The sequence below is a fragment of the Canis aureus genome, chromosome 8, assembly GCF_053574225.1.
Source record: "Canis aureus isolate CA01 chromosome 8, VMU_Caureus_v.1.0, whole genome shotgun sequence".
Taxonomy (NCBI): Eukaryota; Metazoa; Chordata; class Mammalia; order Carnivora; family Canidae; genus Canis; species Canis aureus.
In genome coordinates, this window is record NC_135618.1 from 72,156,095 (window position 1) to 72,171,370 (window position 15,276).

General features: G+C 55.2%; 1 protein-coding gene and 2 long non-coding RNA genes across 7 annotated transcripts in view; 1 reads left to right on the forward strand and 2 right to left on the reverse strand.

Annotated features, from left to right (window-relative positions):
* Window positions 1–13,458, forward strand: part of GTF2IRD1 (GTF2I repeat domain containing 1) — a 111,815-nt gene extending 98,357 nt beyond the window's left edge. For 2 of the 5 annotated variants that reach the window (XM_077908262.1, XM_077908263.1), the window contains 5 exons: window positions 3,646–3,723; window positions 5,373–5,565; window positions 9,226–9,263; window positions 11,461–11,594; window positions 12,709–13,458. In XM_077908262.1, coding sequence (XP_077764388.1) covers window positions 3,646–3,723; window positions 5,373–5,565; window positions 9,226–9,263; window positions 11,461–11,594; window positions 12,709–12,777 — 512 coding nt within the window. In that variant the 3' untranslated portion in view covers window positions 12,778–13,458. The other 3 variants (XM_077908260.1, XM_077908261.1, XM_077908264.1) reach the window with 2 other exon arrangements.
* LOC144319734 (uncharacterized) overlaps window positions 1–15,276 on the reverse strand; it is a 54,760-nt gene that overhangs the window by 3,753 nt on the left and 35,731 nt on the right. The window lies entirely within an intron of this gene.
* On the reverse strand, window positions 12,278–14,680 carry LOC144319732 (uncharacterized). Its single transcript, XR_013385455.1, has 2 exons — window positions 14,161–14,680; window positions 12,278–13,709 (listed from the first exon to the last, which is right to left on the reverse strand). It is a non-coding gene; the product is annotated as an uncharacterized LOC144319732 (long non-coding RNA).

Genomic DNA, 15,276 nt, shown 5'->3' on the forward strand with positions numbered 1-15,276 from the left:
TCGTTTATTGCCCGCAAGCAGACCAGACTCCGGGGGACCATTCCCCAGTGACCCAGCAGGCCTGGCCACACCCTCTCCAGCTGGTGAGTGTGTGACAGTGGTGGCAGGAGCCTGGCTGTTGGGAAGGGGTCTCAGGACCTGCCCACAACCTACCCAGTGGGCCACTTGGCTGGGCCACCCAGGCCAACAGGGAGCATGGCTCTCCTGCTTGGGGCTGGAGCAGGGACACCACGCTGGGCAGGGGCGGGGGTTCTCCGCCCCTGTGGTCCGCCTTTACCACCCCACGTCTGCTTCCCTCTGAGCACCCAGACGGGCAGGGCTGTCTCCCCTCCAGCCCCAGCCAGAGCCTACCCTAGCCTGTTTCATTCAAAAACATGTCCTTTAAGAAAAATGTAACTCCCTTCCTTCAAATTAAATAAAAACAGAACAATAAAAATGTTTTTAAAATTAATAAATAACTAATAAAAATGAAGAGTTAGGAGAGGCCAGGAGACACCCTTTCTGAGGCCTGGTGGTGTGCACACAGGATGTATTTACTACCCAGCAGCACCTAGCCCCCCAGCACCCTCCAGAGGTGTCAGGGACACTTCCCAGTGCTACCAGCATCCCTCAGGCCGCCCAGGTCCCACTTTGCTGACATTTCACTGCTCCCACCATTTCCATCAGGACCCGACTGCTCTTCCTCTTTGCGACCCATGGTGTCACTCCTCCTTGATAGCCACAGCCTAGTCTGGGGGTGCTCTCCCCTCCCCCTCCAGACCAAGCAGGACTTAGACACTGATGTGTTTTTAGCACCTACGGGATGCCGGGAGCCCCAGCACACAGAGGAGGCTGCATCCCATGGGTAGTGTGGCCATCACCTCTGGGAAGCCCTCCCTGATTCTCAGCTGGGTTAGAGTCCCCCCTATGTGCCCTGGACTGATAGTTATCAAGGCCAGTGGGTCACCACCTGTCACTCACCATCCCCTGCTTGGGACCAGGGCTGTCTTCTGTGGTCTGTGCTAAATGCCCAGGAACAACACCATATCCAGGCGGAATGGTCTTCGTGAAATATTTGTCCAAGACAAATATTGTGTCAGGACAGTGAACAGAAACACTGAGAGGGGACATTACACAACCCTCACGTGGCAGGGCTGGCACAAGCCTGGATTTGTGGCTTCAGGTTCTGTGCCCTTCTGGAGCCTGGTGTGGCTTCTACCAAGGTGAGGCTCAGGCCTGCCCCATGTGTGCTTCTCTCTGTCCACACAGCCGCCAGAGCCTCGAGGCCAGGGCAGGGTAGCAGAGACACACCTGCACACACAGGAGACCGCCGTGTCCCCAGCCACAGTGACCTCAGCGTACCGGGCTCGTCCTTGAGGTCCTGTGCACTGCCTGGCTTTGGGGAGAACAGCCCTGTTGGCCCTGCCCTGGGCCCTAGAAGAGACAGAGACTCAGGACTGTCAGCTGATAGGACAAGAGATTTAGAGGAAACATCCCGAAGATCAGCCCTTCTTTCCACAGACAGGGAGACCGAGCTCTTGGGGAACCCAGAGCTCTTGGTCAGACAGATGGACTATTCCAGGCACTTAGCAGCTGTGTGGTCTTGGGGAAGCTATTTAACCTCTCTGAGCCTCTGCATCCTCGGCTGTGGGGAGGGGTGGCCATGATGGTGCCGGGCAAGCTGCCAGCAGAGCATGTGACACTCATTAATGGGAATCCAGGCCGTCCTTCCCTGTCCTGTGGGGTGCCGCATGTCTCTTCGGAATCCCGGCCACCAGAGGAATCCCCGGTGGCAAGGGGGTGGGGTGGGTGTGGAAAACCTCTGCCGCCTCCCTGTGGCCCTGACCCCAGGACTGTGTCAGCTTGTCCACAGGACCTGGAAGAGGGTCAGGTAGATGCTTGTCAGTGTGGGGTCCTGGGGACCACCTGGAGGGCGATGTGGAAGGACGGCTCTACGTGGGGCCGAGTTCCGTGGCTTGGCCCGGCTGGTGGGGCCTTACTCCCCGAGAGGGGGACACACGAGGAGGACGTTGTGTGGGATGCGTGACGTGTGCAGGGGCTCGGGCACCCCGGGGGCCGGGTGGCCACGGTCGAAGGCTCTTCTGCAGGAAGTCCGAGACACGGCACATCTCGTTTCAGGGGAGCGTGGGCATGACCGGGACCAAGCCGGCCCGCCGGCCTTCGGGGGCCCAGGCAGCAGGGCAGGAGCCCCGGGAAGAAGGGGCATCAGGCTGGGAGGGGGGCCCTCCCCTGGCGGTGGGTGCGTGGGGAGCGCTGGACACACACACACCCCCGAGGCCAGGGTCGTCCTGGGCGGCAGAGACGCGGCGCAGAGCCCAGCCCAGCCCGCTAGACGCAGCTCCTGACTTGGCCTCCAAAGCTGAACTGAGTTCTGTGAGATTTTCCACATTAACACAGGAGTTGTTTTTCTGCACAAACTCCTTCTGTCTGTCCTGCCCCGCGTCTCCCAGGCCCTGGCTCCCGGCCTGCTTGCGCCCCACACCCACCCCTGTCTGCCCGCCTGCCCGGAGGCCCAGCCAACTCCCTCCCCAGCCCGGGGCAATAGCCTGCAGGCCCCTCTGCCCCCGGGACCCCTCCATCCTATCCACACCCTCTGCCTCCCCACTCCCCACAACCCCAAGCCTGGCCCAGGCCCCATCTCAGGGCTCACCTGACCTGCTGCTCCTTCAGACCGAGGATGGGAGCGAGGGGAGCCAAAGGTCCAAGAGCAGGTGCCCACAGAGGTCTGCCCTGGGCCCTGGGTGCAGAGGCTGCAGCCCCCAACACTCCCCCTGCATGCCTGACTCCCTGCTCACAAGCCTCAGGCTCAGGGATCCCTGGGTGGCGCAGCGGTTTGGCGCCTGCCTTTGGCCCAGGGCGCGATCCTGGAGACCCGGGATCGAATCCCACGTCGGGCTCCCGGTGCATGGAGCCTGCTTCTCCCTCTGCCTGTGTCTCTGCCTCTCTCTCCCTCTCTGTGTGACTATCATAAATAAATAAAAATTAAAAAAAAAAAAAAACAAGCCTCAGGCTCAGGCCCTGCCAGGCAGCTGGAGCTAGTATCTGACAGCCCCGCTCAATCCTGCCAGCGCCCCTGGTACCACCTTGTGCATCAGCCCAGGTCCACAAACCGTGATCTTTCATCCTTTGGTGCCCTCGCTTGCGTTACTTCCTTCCACACCTTCCTCAGCCCACCCCCATCCAGCAGAAGCTGCCTGCCTGCCTTCTGAGAGGACACTCAAACAGCCTCCCCCAGGAGGCTTGCCCAGATTTGCAGAGGGGGGTGGGGAGTCTGGGGGGGGCACCCAGACTCCTGCCGCGTGTTGCTTGTCACACTCATGGCTGGACACTGTGTGTACCACCCCCAGTAGACTGGGGGTTCCTCCAAGGAGGCTCACTGCCTCTCCAGCCTCAGAGTGCTCCATGCCTGACATGGGTTGGAGGTAGGGGGTCCTGTGCTGGGGAAGTTGTTCAGAGAAGTAGGGATGGATGGGTTGATATAAACAGACAACCGGGGCCAGAAACACAGCTGCCTGATGATCATCTCGGTGGGCAGGGCTTGGCACGAAGGCTCCAACAGGTGAGGGTTGGGGATGCCATGCAGGAGCCCATCCAAGGGCCCATCTGGGTGCCACCCTTCACAGCCCCCCTGTCTTCCTCTTGTAGATGAAGATGACGCCAACAGACTAGGGGAGAAGGTGATCCTCCGCGAGCAGGTGAAGGAGCTCTTCAATGAGAAATACGGTCAGTGCATGAGGAGCAGGGCCCACGGGGCAGGGTGTGCGGGGCAGGGTGTGCGGGGCCACCTTCCTTGGCTGCCCCTCCTTCCCTCTGCAGCCAACCTGGTCTCCTCCACTTCCCCCCAGCTGGCCTGCCTGCTTCCTGGGGACACAGCTACCCTGCCCATGACTGGTGGGAGCCTACCCGTCTGAGGAAGGGGAAAGAACCTGTCAGGAGCGCCCAGGGCAATGGTGGTGGTCAGCATCTCCACTCCTGTAGGGGTGGGCTGTGCGGCAGAGGCCATGCCCACTGCCAAGGGCAGGGCTCCTGCATCTGCCCAACACACACTGAGCTGTGGGGCAGGGTCCGATCCCTGCCCTCCTGGGGCTCAGAATCTGTGAAGGGAGGTGGACACAGAATAGGTAAGGGCCATGCGATGCTAGGTGAAGGCATCCTGGGTGCTCGGGCACAGCCCAGGTGGGACAATTAATACAGTTACAGGGCACCTGACTCGCTCAGTGGGTAGAGCGTGCGACTCTTGATCTCAGGGTCTCAGCTTCAAGCCCCACATTAAGTATAGAGATTACTTAAAAATAAAATCTTTAAAATAAAATAAAATCTTAAGATAATAAATAATAATAATATGGTTACAGCCAAGTACAGTGGAGCTTTCTAGATCATTGAGCTGCCAGACTGTGTATGCTAGATACTTTGTATATGTTACATTTTATTTGTGATGAGTTTAGTATTATTTCCATTTTGTTGCATGGAGACAGGCAGTGATAAAAAATATGTTTAAGTAGAATTTTGGAGAGTGATAAAGGAGAAGACAAAACTCAAAACCCCAGTAGCAGGACAAGGGGGGTTGCTGGGCATGAGTGGAGCAGGAAAGCCCCTGGGAAGATGGGACACATTAGCCCAGACCTAGTGTCAGGAGGGAACACACAGGCCATGAAAAGCTTGCCAGGCGGCCGGGACAGCTGGGTGGCTGGACACCAGCTAGGAGGCCAGAGGGCCTGGAGTAAGCAGCTGGGGGAGGCCCCCGATGTGCAGGGAGGCCCAGGCAGGCCTAACGAGGAGTTGGGGTTTCACTTTGAGAGTGAGAAGCAACTCTGCTGGTGGTTGGGGGGGGGGTGTCCTTTTCACTTATTGTGAAATCAAAATTCAAACGTGTACAGATGCGGGAGGACAGCGTAGTGAGCCACCCCATCACCCAAAGCCAGCTCCTATGATCACTAGCATCTTGCCAATGTCACTTCTCTTTCCGTGTACACACTTCTAAATTTTTGAAAACAAACCCAAGACACCCTTTCATATCATCCATAAATATTTAAGTAAGAACTTTGTATTTTTTCTAACATGATAGTAGATTTTAGGCAGACATCCTCATTTGTCAGTTCCAGGTATGCACACTTCACAAATCAGGCACATGTGAAATCATTGCACCAGGCACGTGTGGAAGCATCTGTTTTAATGGTCAGCACTGGGCATTAGATTTTTACTTCTGCTAAGTGGATTTTTAAAAAGGGTGTGTGTGTGTTTTGATTTTTTAAGCTCTAGTACAGTGGCTGCTGAGCTAGAATGTGCCAGGATCCAGCCCTTTCCCTAGAGGGCTTACTTAGCTTCTAACCTGGGGACAACTTCTCCTTGCGCTGACCCACTGTGTCCTGTAGGTGAGGCCCTGGGGCTGAACCGGCCCGTGCTGGTACCTTATAAACTGATCCGGGACAGCCCTGACGCCGTTGAGGTCACGGGCCTGCCTGACGATATCCCCTTCCGGAACCCCAACACGTATGACATCCACCGGCTGGAGAAGATCCTGAAGGCCCGGGAGCACGTGCGCATGGTCATCATCAACCAGCTCCAGTGAGTGCCCCAGTGCCCAGGGCGGGGTGGGCAGAGTGGGCAAGGGCCATGGGAAGAAGACTGCTTGCATCCAGTCGGGAAGTTCCCAAAGCAGGTGCAGCCAGGAGACGAGAGAGACAGACACAGATAGGCAGGCAAGTGCCTCCTGCTTGCACGGAATCTAGGAGACAAGCTAGCTTAACAGTCTCATCTTAGATATGCGGAAACGGGGGGCACCTGCGTGAGTCAGTTAAGCATCTGACTACAGCTCAGGTCATGATCTCCGGGTCCTGGGATTGAGTCCTGTATTGGGCTCCCTGCTCAGTGGTGAGCCTGCTTCTCCCTCCCCCTTTGCTGTTCCCCCCTGCTTGTGCTTTCTTTCTCTCTGTCAAATAAATAAAATCTTTTCTTTTAAGATTTTTTTTTTTAGGATTTTATTTATTTATTCATGAAAGACACAGAGAGGCAGAGACAGAGGCAAAGGGAGAAGGAGGCTCTCTGTGTGCAGCCCGATGCAGGACTCAATCTCAGGTCCCCGGATCATGACTTGAGCCAAAGGCAGATGCTTAACCACTGAGCCACCCAGGTGCCCCAATAAAGAAAATCTTAAAAAAACAACAACAACAACAACACATAAACATAAGGAAACTGATACCCAGAGTGAGGAAAGGGCTGGTGTAAGTCATGGTGGGTCAGCTGGAACGCAAACCCAGCTATCTTACTCCATCCAAGTCCCTGTAACACAATACGACACACCAGACACACGAGGTGGTTTATAAACAACACACATTTGCCTCTCGCAGTTCTGGAGGCTGGGAAGTCCAAGATCAAGGTGGTGACAGATTCAGGGCCAGGAGAGGACCTGCTTCCTAGTTCCTAGACAACCATCTCGCACGAGTCCTCACATGTTAGAAGGGGTGAGGGAGGGGCTCCTGGGGGTTCAGTCAGTTAAGCATCCAACTATTGGCTTCAGCTCAGGTCATGATCTTGGGGTCGTGGGATTGAGCCCTGAGTAGAGTCTGGTTCTGTGCTCAGTGAGGAGTCTGCTTGAGGATTCTCTCCCTCTGCCCCTCTCCCTGCTCATGAGCACGTTCCTCTAATAAATAGATCTTAGAAGAAGAAAAAGAAGAAGGTGCAAGGGAGCTCTCTGGGGCCTCTTTTCTGAGGGTACTATCTCCTTCTAAGGGCTTCTCCCTCCTGACCTCATCTCTCCCAAAGGCCCCACCTCCCAATATTGCATCGGGATTAGGTTCCCACATACAAATTTGGGGTGTGGAGAGGACACAGACTTTCAGTCTATAGCTCCAGGTGTTCTGATTCTAGCCCCTTCCTGCTCAGACACACAGCCCCAACATTCATGGGTGTTTGGCTTTTTCTAACTATACCATTAATTTTTACCCATTTCAATATATTCATAAAATAATATTTAGTACTCCCATCATCCAGAGATAACTGCCACCATGTATCCTTATGGTCTTTTTTTAAAAGTACAATAGTTTATTAGATTATTTTTAGGGGCACCTGGCTGGCTCAATGCAATGCTTCATCTAAAGTTTGTGGGTTTGGGCTCCACATTGGGTGTAGAGATTACTTTAAAAATAAAAAAAATTAAAAAAAATTAACACAAATAAAAATAAATCACACCATAGTTGCTATGACTATAGTTAATAATAGTTTATTGCACATTTGGAAGTTGCTAAGAAAGTAGATCTTAAAAATCATCAGAAGAAAAAAAGATTTTGTGGGGTGTCTTGCTGGTTCAGTCGGTAGATCATGTGATTTTTTTTTTTAAGATTTTATTTATTTATTCATAGAGACACAGAGAGAGAGAGAGGCAGAGACACAGGCAGAGGGAGAAGCAGGCTCCATGCAGGGAGCCCGACATGGGACTCGATCCAGGGTTCCCAGGATCACGCCCTGGGCTGCAGGCGGCGCCAAACCGCTGCGCCACCGGGGCTGCCCGATCATGTGATTTTTAATCTCACGGTTGTGAGTTTAAGCCCCACATGGGTGTAGAGAGTACTTAAAATCTTAAAAAATAAAAAAAGAATTTGTAACAATGTATGGTGACAGATATTAACCAGACTTACGTGGTGATTTCACAGTATATACAAATACTGAATCATTATGTTGCACACCTGAAACTACTATGATGTCATATATCAATTATACCTCAATAAAGGGGTGCCTGGGTGGCTCAGTCAGTTAAGCATTTGCATTTAGCTCAAGTCATGATCCCAGAGTCCTGGGATCGGGTCCTGAGTCAGGCTTTCTGCTCAGCTGGAAGCCTGCCTGTGCCCATCTCCCTGCCTCTGGCTTGTGCTCACTCTCATGTGCTCCCTCTCTCAGATAAATAAAGTCTTTAAAAAAAATTATACCTCGATAAAAAGAAAATACAGCAAACTTGAAAACACAAAAACATTTCTTGGAAACTTTTCTTGTTTCCAAGAAAAAAAGGAGATAACCATAACTAACTCTCCTCTTTAAGGCTAACACCGTGTGATGCATTGATTTCGAACTTTTTCCCCTACTCACATTTTCTATTCAATTTTACATAAGATTTTTTTAAGATTTTATTTATTTATTAGAGAGCACTTGAACGAGCAGGGGGGAGGGGCAGAGCAACTTGCTGTTTCTCATCTGGCTTTTTTTTTAAAGGAATTTTTAAAATATATTATTATTTTTATTTTATTCAGAGAGAGAGAGAGAGACTAGAGGCAGAGACACAGGCAGAGGGAGAAGCAGGCTCCATGCAGGGAGCCCGACATGGGACTCGATCCCGGGTCTCCAGGATCACACCCTAGGCTGCAGGCAGCGCCAAACGGCTGCACCACCGGGGCTGCCCCCTTTTTTTTTTTTTAATATTATTTATTTATTTATTTATTTATTTATTTATTTATTTATTTATTTATTCATGAGACACACAGAGAGAGACAGAGACATAGGCAGAGGGAGAAGCAGGCTCCCTGTGGGGAACCTGATGTGGAACTCAATCCCAGGACCCTGGGATCACGCCCTGAGCCGAAGGCAGACACTCAACCACTGAGCCACCCAGGCGCCCTCTCGTCTGGCTGTCTTGTACATGCTCGAACATTATCCACATCCTTCATGATTCCCTTTGGTGACTGACCCATCATCTGAATAGATGGACCATAATGTCCTCTACTGATGGACGCTTAGGCTGCATCTCATTTGGGAGGGGGGGTTTGTATAAATAATGCTAAAAGTAAAATAATAAAATTATAACTAAAAGATATATAAAAATAGTATTTTGATGAATATACATTTATCTAAATCTAGGCACACATTTTTTTTTAAATTGATTTATTTAAGTCATCTCTACACCCAACAGGGGGCTCAAATTCATGACCCTAAGATCAAGAGCCTCATGCTTGACCAACTGAGCCAGCCGGGCACCCTGGGCACATATTTCTGATCACTTGGTCAGGTGACACTGTCAATTTCTAGACCAGGAACCCAGCAGCGGAGGGGCAGCTGGCCTGGCAGGACACTGCATGGTCTCAGGGGTGCTCACCATTTCCATCCGGGTCTTAGCTGGCACTCCAGTGGCAGCCACAGCCTCTCATCTCATGAGAGGTGTCATCCACATTCAGGGGGCAGGTGAGAAGAAAGAGAGGAAGCCCCATTTTCTAACTGCCACCTCCTTTCTTTCTGTTTTAGACCTTTCACAGAAATCTGCAATGATGCCAAGGTGCCAGGTAAGGTGGAGACTGAAGAGACCACCTCACTGCCTCTTGGGGACCAGGTCTGTGGGCAGATCTGGCCCAGGTGGCATGTGATAGGTAGCTGACCACCCTGAGGAAGTATAGTGCCCTCTGCCCAGTACGTCCACAGGGAGCCTGAGACTTCCCCCTGCAGGCCAGTGTCCCTGGAAGGCCCCAGGGAGCCTGCAGGTGTCCGTCAAGGGGGGACCCTGCTATAGCACAGCTGAGTGTGTCACCTCAGCTAGGGATGATGGGAGCGGGCCAGAGCCAGGAGGAGAGGACAGTAGGTGGGATCATAGAAGCCACCTGGGGAGGACAGGGACAATACCAGCAGAGGGGGCAGGCCGAGTGGCTGAGATAGGCTGGGCATAGGGGATACCCCACCATTCTCCCTGCATTTGCAGAACACACACCTGCACCAGACATTGTCTCTTAGAACCTATGAGTTCACAGGAAGCTGGGAGACCGTCTGGTATGATGGTTCTGCCTGAGAAGATGTACCCCGGGGATGGGGGGGTGTTTCCCTGGGTGGGTGATTTGGAGGCATACCACTGATTAAAATACACAGATATAGTCCCAAACACATTGCGCGGCTGGAAAGCTGAAGCCCGGAGAGGGAAGGGGGGTTAGCAGGGCCACAAGGAGACTTGGTGGCCACCTTGAGCCATCCATCTAAGCTGCAGTCCCAGCAAGTGCCCAGTGGGCACTGTGATGAGCCCCCATCCTGGCCTGAGACCCAAGGCCCCACCTCTAGAATGGGCCTGGGGTGGCACAGCCCAACCAGGAGCCCCCTCCCTCTGTCCTGCACTGGTCACACCAGATTTGTAGTAGGGAGGTGACAGGTTTGGGAGCTGTTCTAGGTCAAAGGCAGAGGGGCAGAAGACTCTGCTGAGGCCTCGGGAGGAGAGTTTAGGACAAATGCTCGGAGCACAGATGCCATAACTTGCATCCACCACTCCACCATGGCCATCTTTGGGGTCTTAGAGTGACCCCAGGTTGGCCATGGCCCTTGGCCAGCACCTCTGCCTTCATTGTTCATGTGAGACCTCCTACAAAAATCCCTTGTCTCTGGCCCATTCCCTGAGCTCCTTCTGCCCTGAGTCTTCTGTTTCCCAGGATGTCTGTTTATGCCATGTCACAGACCCCCCAGCCTCTGATTTGTCTCCGCCAGTTGGACAAACAGCCACTTCATGGGCCCAGCCAGTGTTCATACTGTGTTATCACAACCCTTCTGGTGTCTACTCAGTGAGCTGGCCGCTCAGTCAAGCACCAAACCCTACTTGTGTGACACACAGTTGCAAATCTTTTCCAAGTCTCTTATATTCATATCAATTTAATTCTGCAGCCACAGAACACCTGCTGAGTCCTGCCCTGTGCTGGGCTCTTTCATACACATAATCTCCTTTGAGTCTCACATCACACTGTTTTCCCCATTTGGCTCAGAGAGGTTAATGCTAGAGAGCTAGCATTGGCGGTAATGGAATTTGAATCTAGGACTTTCGATTGTAAAGCACAGTCTCTTTCCACGGGGACACTGCCTGCTGTGAACTGCTGTACTTGTGAACTGTCATTTGTCACAGCATTATCCACAGTTAACAATAGCGACAGTACAGATACTAGTTCTCGATTGTTAAGTAGATCTGGAGGCCCAGGCAGGTCACCCACGGGAGCCTCCCAGCAACCCTGCAGGATCTGACTCATATTTCATCTGAGAGGAAATGAAGGACAAGGGCCAAGTAACTTGAAGTGACTTTCTCCAAGGCCCGAGGCCGAGCCCTTCCCTGTGGGATGCTAGGCCCTGGGAGTTCCAGGGAGGCCTGACCCCATAGGGTGGTCTGGGGATGGTATGGTCTGGGGATGGTATCAGGAAGACCTGGGCCTGAACTGAGCCCACTTGGGAGGCACACCTGGGGCATGAGGTTTGTGTTAGCAAAGGCAGGCAGATGACCACTGGGCTGTGGGGCCCAGCTAAGGCAGGAGGTTGGAGGGATGGGCCTTGGCCACCCCAGGGTGGGGGGAGCGGCAGGGAGGTCTGGAGCCTTGAATGCCGAGAAGAGGACTTGAAACATGAAAATAAAAGCCTTTTCTGGGTTTAAAAAAAAAAAAGCCTTCTCCAGGGGGGGTTCAAAGGGGGTTCAAAGCGCAGACACAGCAGCTGGCATGAGATGTCAACAGCCTTTTCTCCCACCAGCCAAAGACAGCAGCATTCCCAAGCGCAAGAGAAAGCGGGTTTCTGAAGGGAACTCCTTCTCCTCCTCCTCGTCTTCCTCCTCCTCATCCTCTAACCCGGAGTCCGTGGCATCCACCAACCAGATCTCACTCGTGGTAAAGTTGCACAGATCCGGACCTGACCGCCCTGCTCTTTGGCCTTCACCCTGCGCTTGGGCCGGGCCGTCTGCTCTGGGACATGGGTTTGGGGTGCAGGGAGGCACTAAGCTCTGAGTGGGGCTCCTTGGCCTCAGGGTTGCACACCCATCTGCCGGACCTACTGGAGAGGTAGCCCAGGCCTGTCATCGGGCTGCTCACGTGCACCTGGGCAGGAAGCCACACCCCCACTGGGCATGTGGGCAAGCCGAAGCTGGGAGAGGGTAGGGGACTCCCCTGGGCGGTGCCAGAGCAGTACCCAGAGCTGACTCTCAGGTTCCCGGGTTGCCAGATGCTAAGTTAATCTCTGTGCTCATATCATGCGCCCTGGGCCTCACCACAGCCCTGTGAGGTGTGGGTGTTACCCACAGGGTACGGAGGAGGGAAACAAGGGTCAAGGGCTGGTTGACTGTGGCCTCACTGTGGTCAGCGGTGGTGGATGGATGGCCCACCTGCAAGCTCCTCCTATCCTGCCATGTGGTTGGATTGGGTTCTCTCCCATCCAAGAGAAGAGCTCATTTTAGGGGCACACATACTTGCCAGTTCTTTCTTATCTCAAAATACTAGCTTTGAAATCCTGAGTCCAGTGGGGAGAATGCTGGAGCACATTTGAAAATGATTTGGGGATTTATTTTTGACCGTGCCTCCCTCTAACCCCTTTCCTAGGAAACCCCAAAGTTCAGGCTGTACCTTTCTCCCCACCACGAGTGCCTATAGGGGGTCCCTAGTTCTTCCCACATCCAAGAGACAGGACTCTTTGGAGCATAAGCCCTGGAGAGGGCTGAGTTTGTGGGGGTGACCACGTGGGAGTGTTCAGAGCCACTCCTCAATCCCATCTGGTCCACATGAGTAGTGCCTGGGACAGGTGGGAACAGGTCAGAAGGCCCCAGCCCAGGCTCCATGGCCACTGGTGGACTGTGTGACCTTGGACAGGTCACATCCCCTCCCTGGACCTCCAGCCGCCTCAGAGTGAATAGCATCTGAGAAGGCCCTTCCGAAAGCAGAGCTAAGTGGTCTGGCGTTCTTTCCGTGTCATCTGGAGTCCTAACCCAGACCATTTGTCCCCTCTCTCTAGCAATGGCCAATGTACATGGTGGACTATGCCGGCCTGAACGTGCAGCTCCCAGGACCTCTGAATTACTAGACCTCAATGCTGAAATCAGGACCTCACTCAGAAAGACTAAAGGAAATGTAATTTATGTACAAAGTGTATATTCGGATATGTATCAATGCCTTTTAGTTTTTCCAATGATTTTTACACTATATTCCTGCCACCACGGCCTTTTTAAATAAGTAAAAAAAAAAAAAAAAAAAAATTTGCGCTTGCTTATAACTTTTGAGTTTTCTCGTTTGGAATTACAACTGCGGCTGTCACTGGGACAAGGTCAGGAAACACAGCTCAGATGACCCACCAAGGTCCCCCCACCATTCCTTGCCAAAGCAGAGGCAGTGTCCCTGTCCCCCACTGGGTCCTGGTGTCTGGGGCTGACTTCTCGTATTTCTCTCTCTGCTGCTGGGGCCACATGACCTCCGGATGAGGTGCCATGTAAGGGCAGGTGGCACACTGACCCCCTGGCCTTGGGGAGTGCACAGGGTGGCAACAGGGGTCTGTCGTGCTGAGTAACAGGTGAAGTCTAAGGTATTAAATATAATCGTCAAGGCTGGGATCTCCATGGCTGGAGAGAAGGTGGCTTGGCGAAGGGACTCTGCTTTGGGGCTGAAGGGGGGGGGGGGATTTTTGATAAAGCTCAGGGCATCTGAGCAGCAGTGATGGGTCACAGCTGTGTCTCAGAAAGGCCACTCTGGTGGCAGGTCAGAAGATGAAGGAAGGGGACAGATCAAAAGGGCCTGGCACCGGGCGGCTCGGCCCATTCACGTGGGGTGGGGAAGGCAGGCAACCCTGGGAGCACAAGGCAGGGTGACCTCAGCACCGAATCCAGGACCATCTCTGAAGAGGAGACTTAAAGAGCACAGTCGGGGTTGGCAGGGCAAAGCTGAATGGTGTTCTAGGAGAGCCGCTTGTGCCAAGGCTGGGAGGCTGCCCGAGACCTTGGGCGTTCCAGGAACAGAGAGTGCCTGGAGGCAAGATGAGGGATCAGTGGGAATGCCCAGTGGGCTGTGCGCTGCACCCCACACAGGGAGCCAGGTTGAAGGGGTGAGTGCAGCAGGAATGCAGCCTGGGTTCTTCAGCTGAGCCATGCACCCTGGGGCCAGCCTGCACCCTTTTTTCTGCTGGCCTTGTGGGCCAGGAAGAGGCAGCCTGGGGGGGCCACCACTGGATCTGCATTATGGAAGGGCCCACCTTCCAGCAGGGAGTGCCTTGGAGGGCGGTGAGGAAGGAAGGAGAAGCTGGGAGACCACACCGTTGGCTCCTGTAGGGGCTCCAGGAGAGCTGGCCCCGGATCCAGCCAGGTGGAGCAGAACAAGGTCAGCCAGCAGGACTCGGAAGTCCATTGGACAGGCAGGCCGGGGCATGGAGGGGTCAGGGTGACCACAGGGGCAAGCCAAGGGCCAGAAGCGGGCCTACCACTTGGAGGAGCTGCGCTCTGACTCAGCCAATTAAGTGATCAAAACCGGCCAGGAGCGTCTGCCAACCCCCAGGGTCAGCCCAGTGCCCAGAGCGCAGCGCCCGGAGGGGAGGCCCCGTCCGGCCCGGACTCCGCTCGTCCTGGAAAGATGCCAGAAGCCAGAAGCCGCAAGGCTGGCTCGCGGCGCCCAAACCGCTCCCCCGTCTGCTGCTGCCACCGCCTCGCTGCCTCGTCCCCGCGCCCCGGGACCCGGGGGCCCACGAGGGCTCCGCGCCGACCCTCAGACCCCTGCCCCTCCTGCGCAGGCTCAGGGCCGGGGCGCCCCCACAGCCCCCACCGCCGGCAGGGGCAGAGACTGGACTAGAAGGCAAGCTTGCGTCTGCCCCCGGCCCCTGGAGGGAGGCCGTCCTCCCGCGCTCCATCCGTCCCGGCTGCCCTTAGACGCCTCGGAGGCTCTTCCGGCCCCCCTAGACCTGCGCGCCAGCTGCTCGGCCCGGCGGGGGACCCTCTCCTCCACTCTCGTCCCCTGCCTCCCACCCTCCCCTCCTCCTCCACCGCGGCCACCGAGCCGGAGCGCCGGCCCCCGCCGCCCCCGCAGCCCGCCCCCGGCCCCCGCCGCCCCCGCAGCCCGCCCCCGGCCGCCTGGCGCCTCCCGGTCGCCTAGAGACGAGCCCCGCCCCGCCCCGCCCCGCCCCGCCCCGCCCCGCCCCGCCCCGCCCCGCCCCGCCCGCGGCCGGAAGTGGGTCCTGCCCCGAGGGGCGGCAGCGCGGGGGGCGGGGCGCCCGGGGAGGGCCCGGGAAGCGCGCGGCGGCCGGCGGAGCCTCCCGCGCCCGTCCGCCTGCGCCGCGCCGGGCCCACGGGGCAGTTAAGCCGGCTGTGCAGCGCGGCCCCGCGCCCTGGGGCCCGACCCCATCGCGTCAAAGCAGGAGGGTGCCCCCCGCACACCGCCCTGAAGCCAGGGGCGGCCTGGGCCCGTTCCCGTGCCGGGAGCCCGCAGCCCCTGGGGATGCCTTCCCCTTCCCCGCTCGCAGCCCTGCTTCCTGCAGCAGAGCCCAGATGCTGTTTATGCAACCTCTCCAGAATCTCAGTGCACTGTACTTTTTAAAGTGATTTGA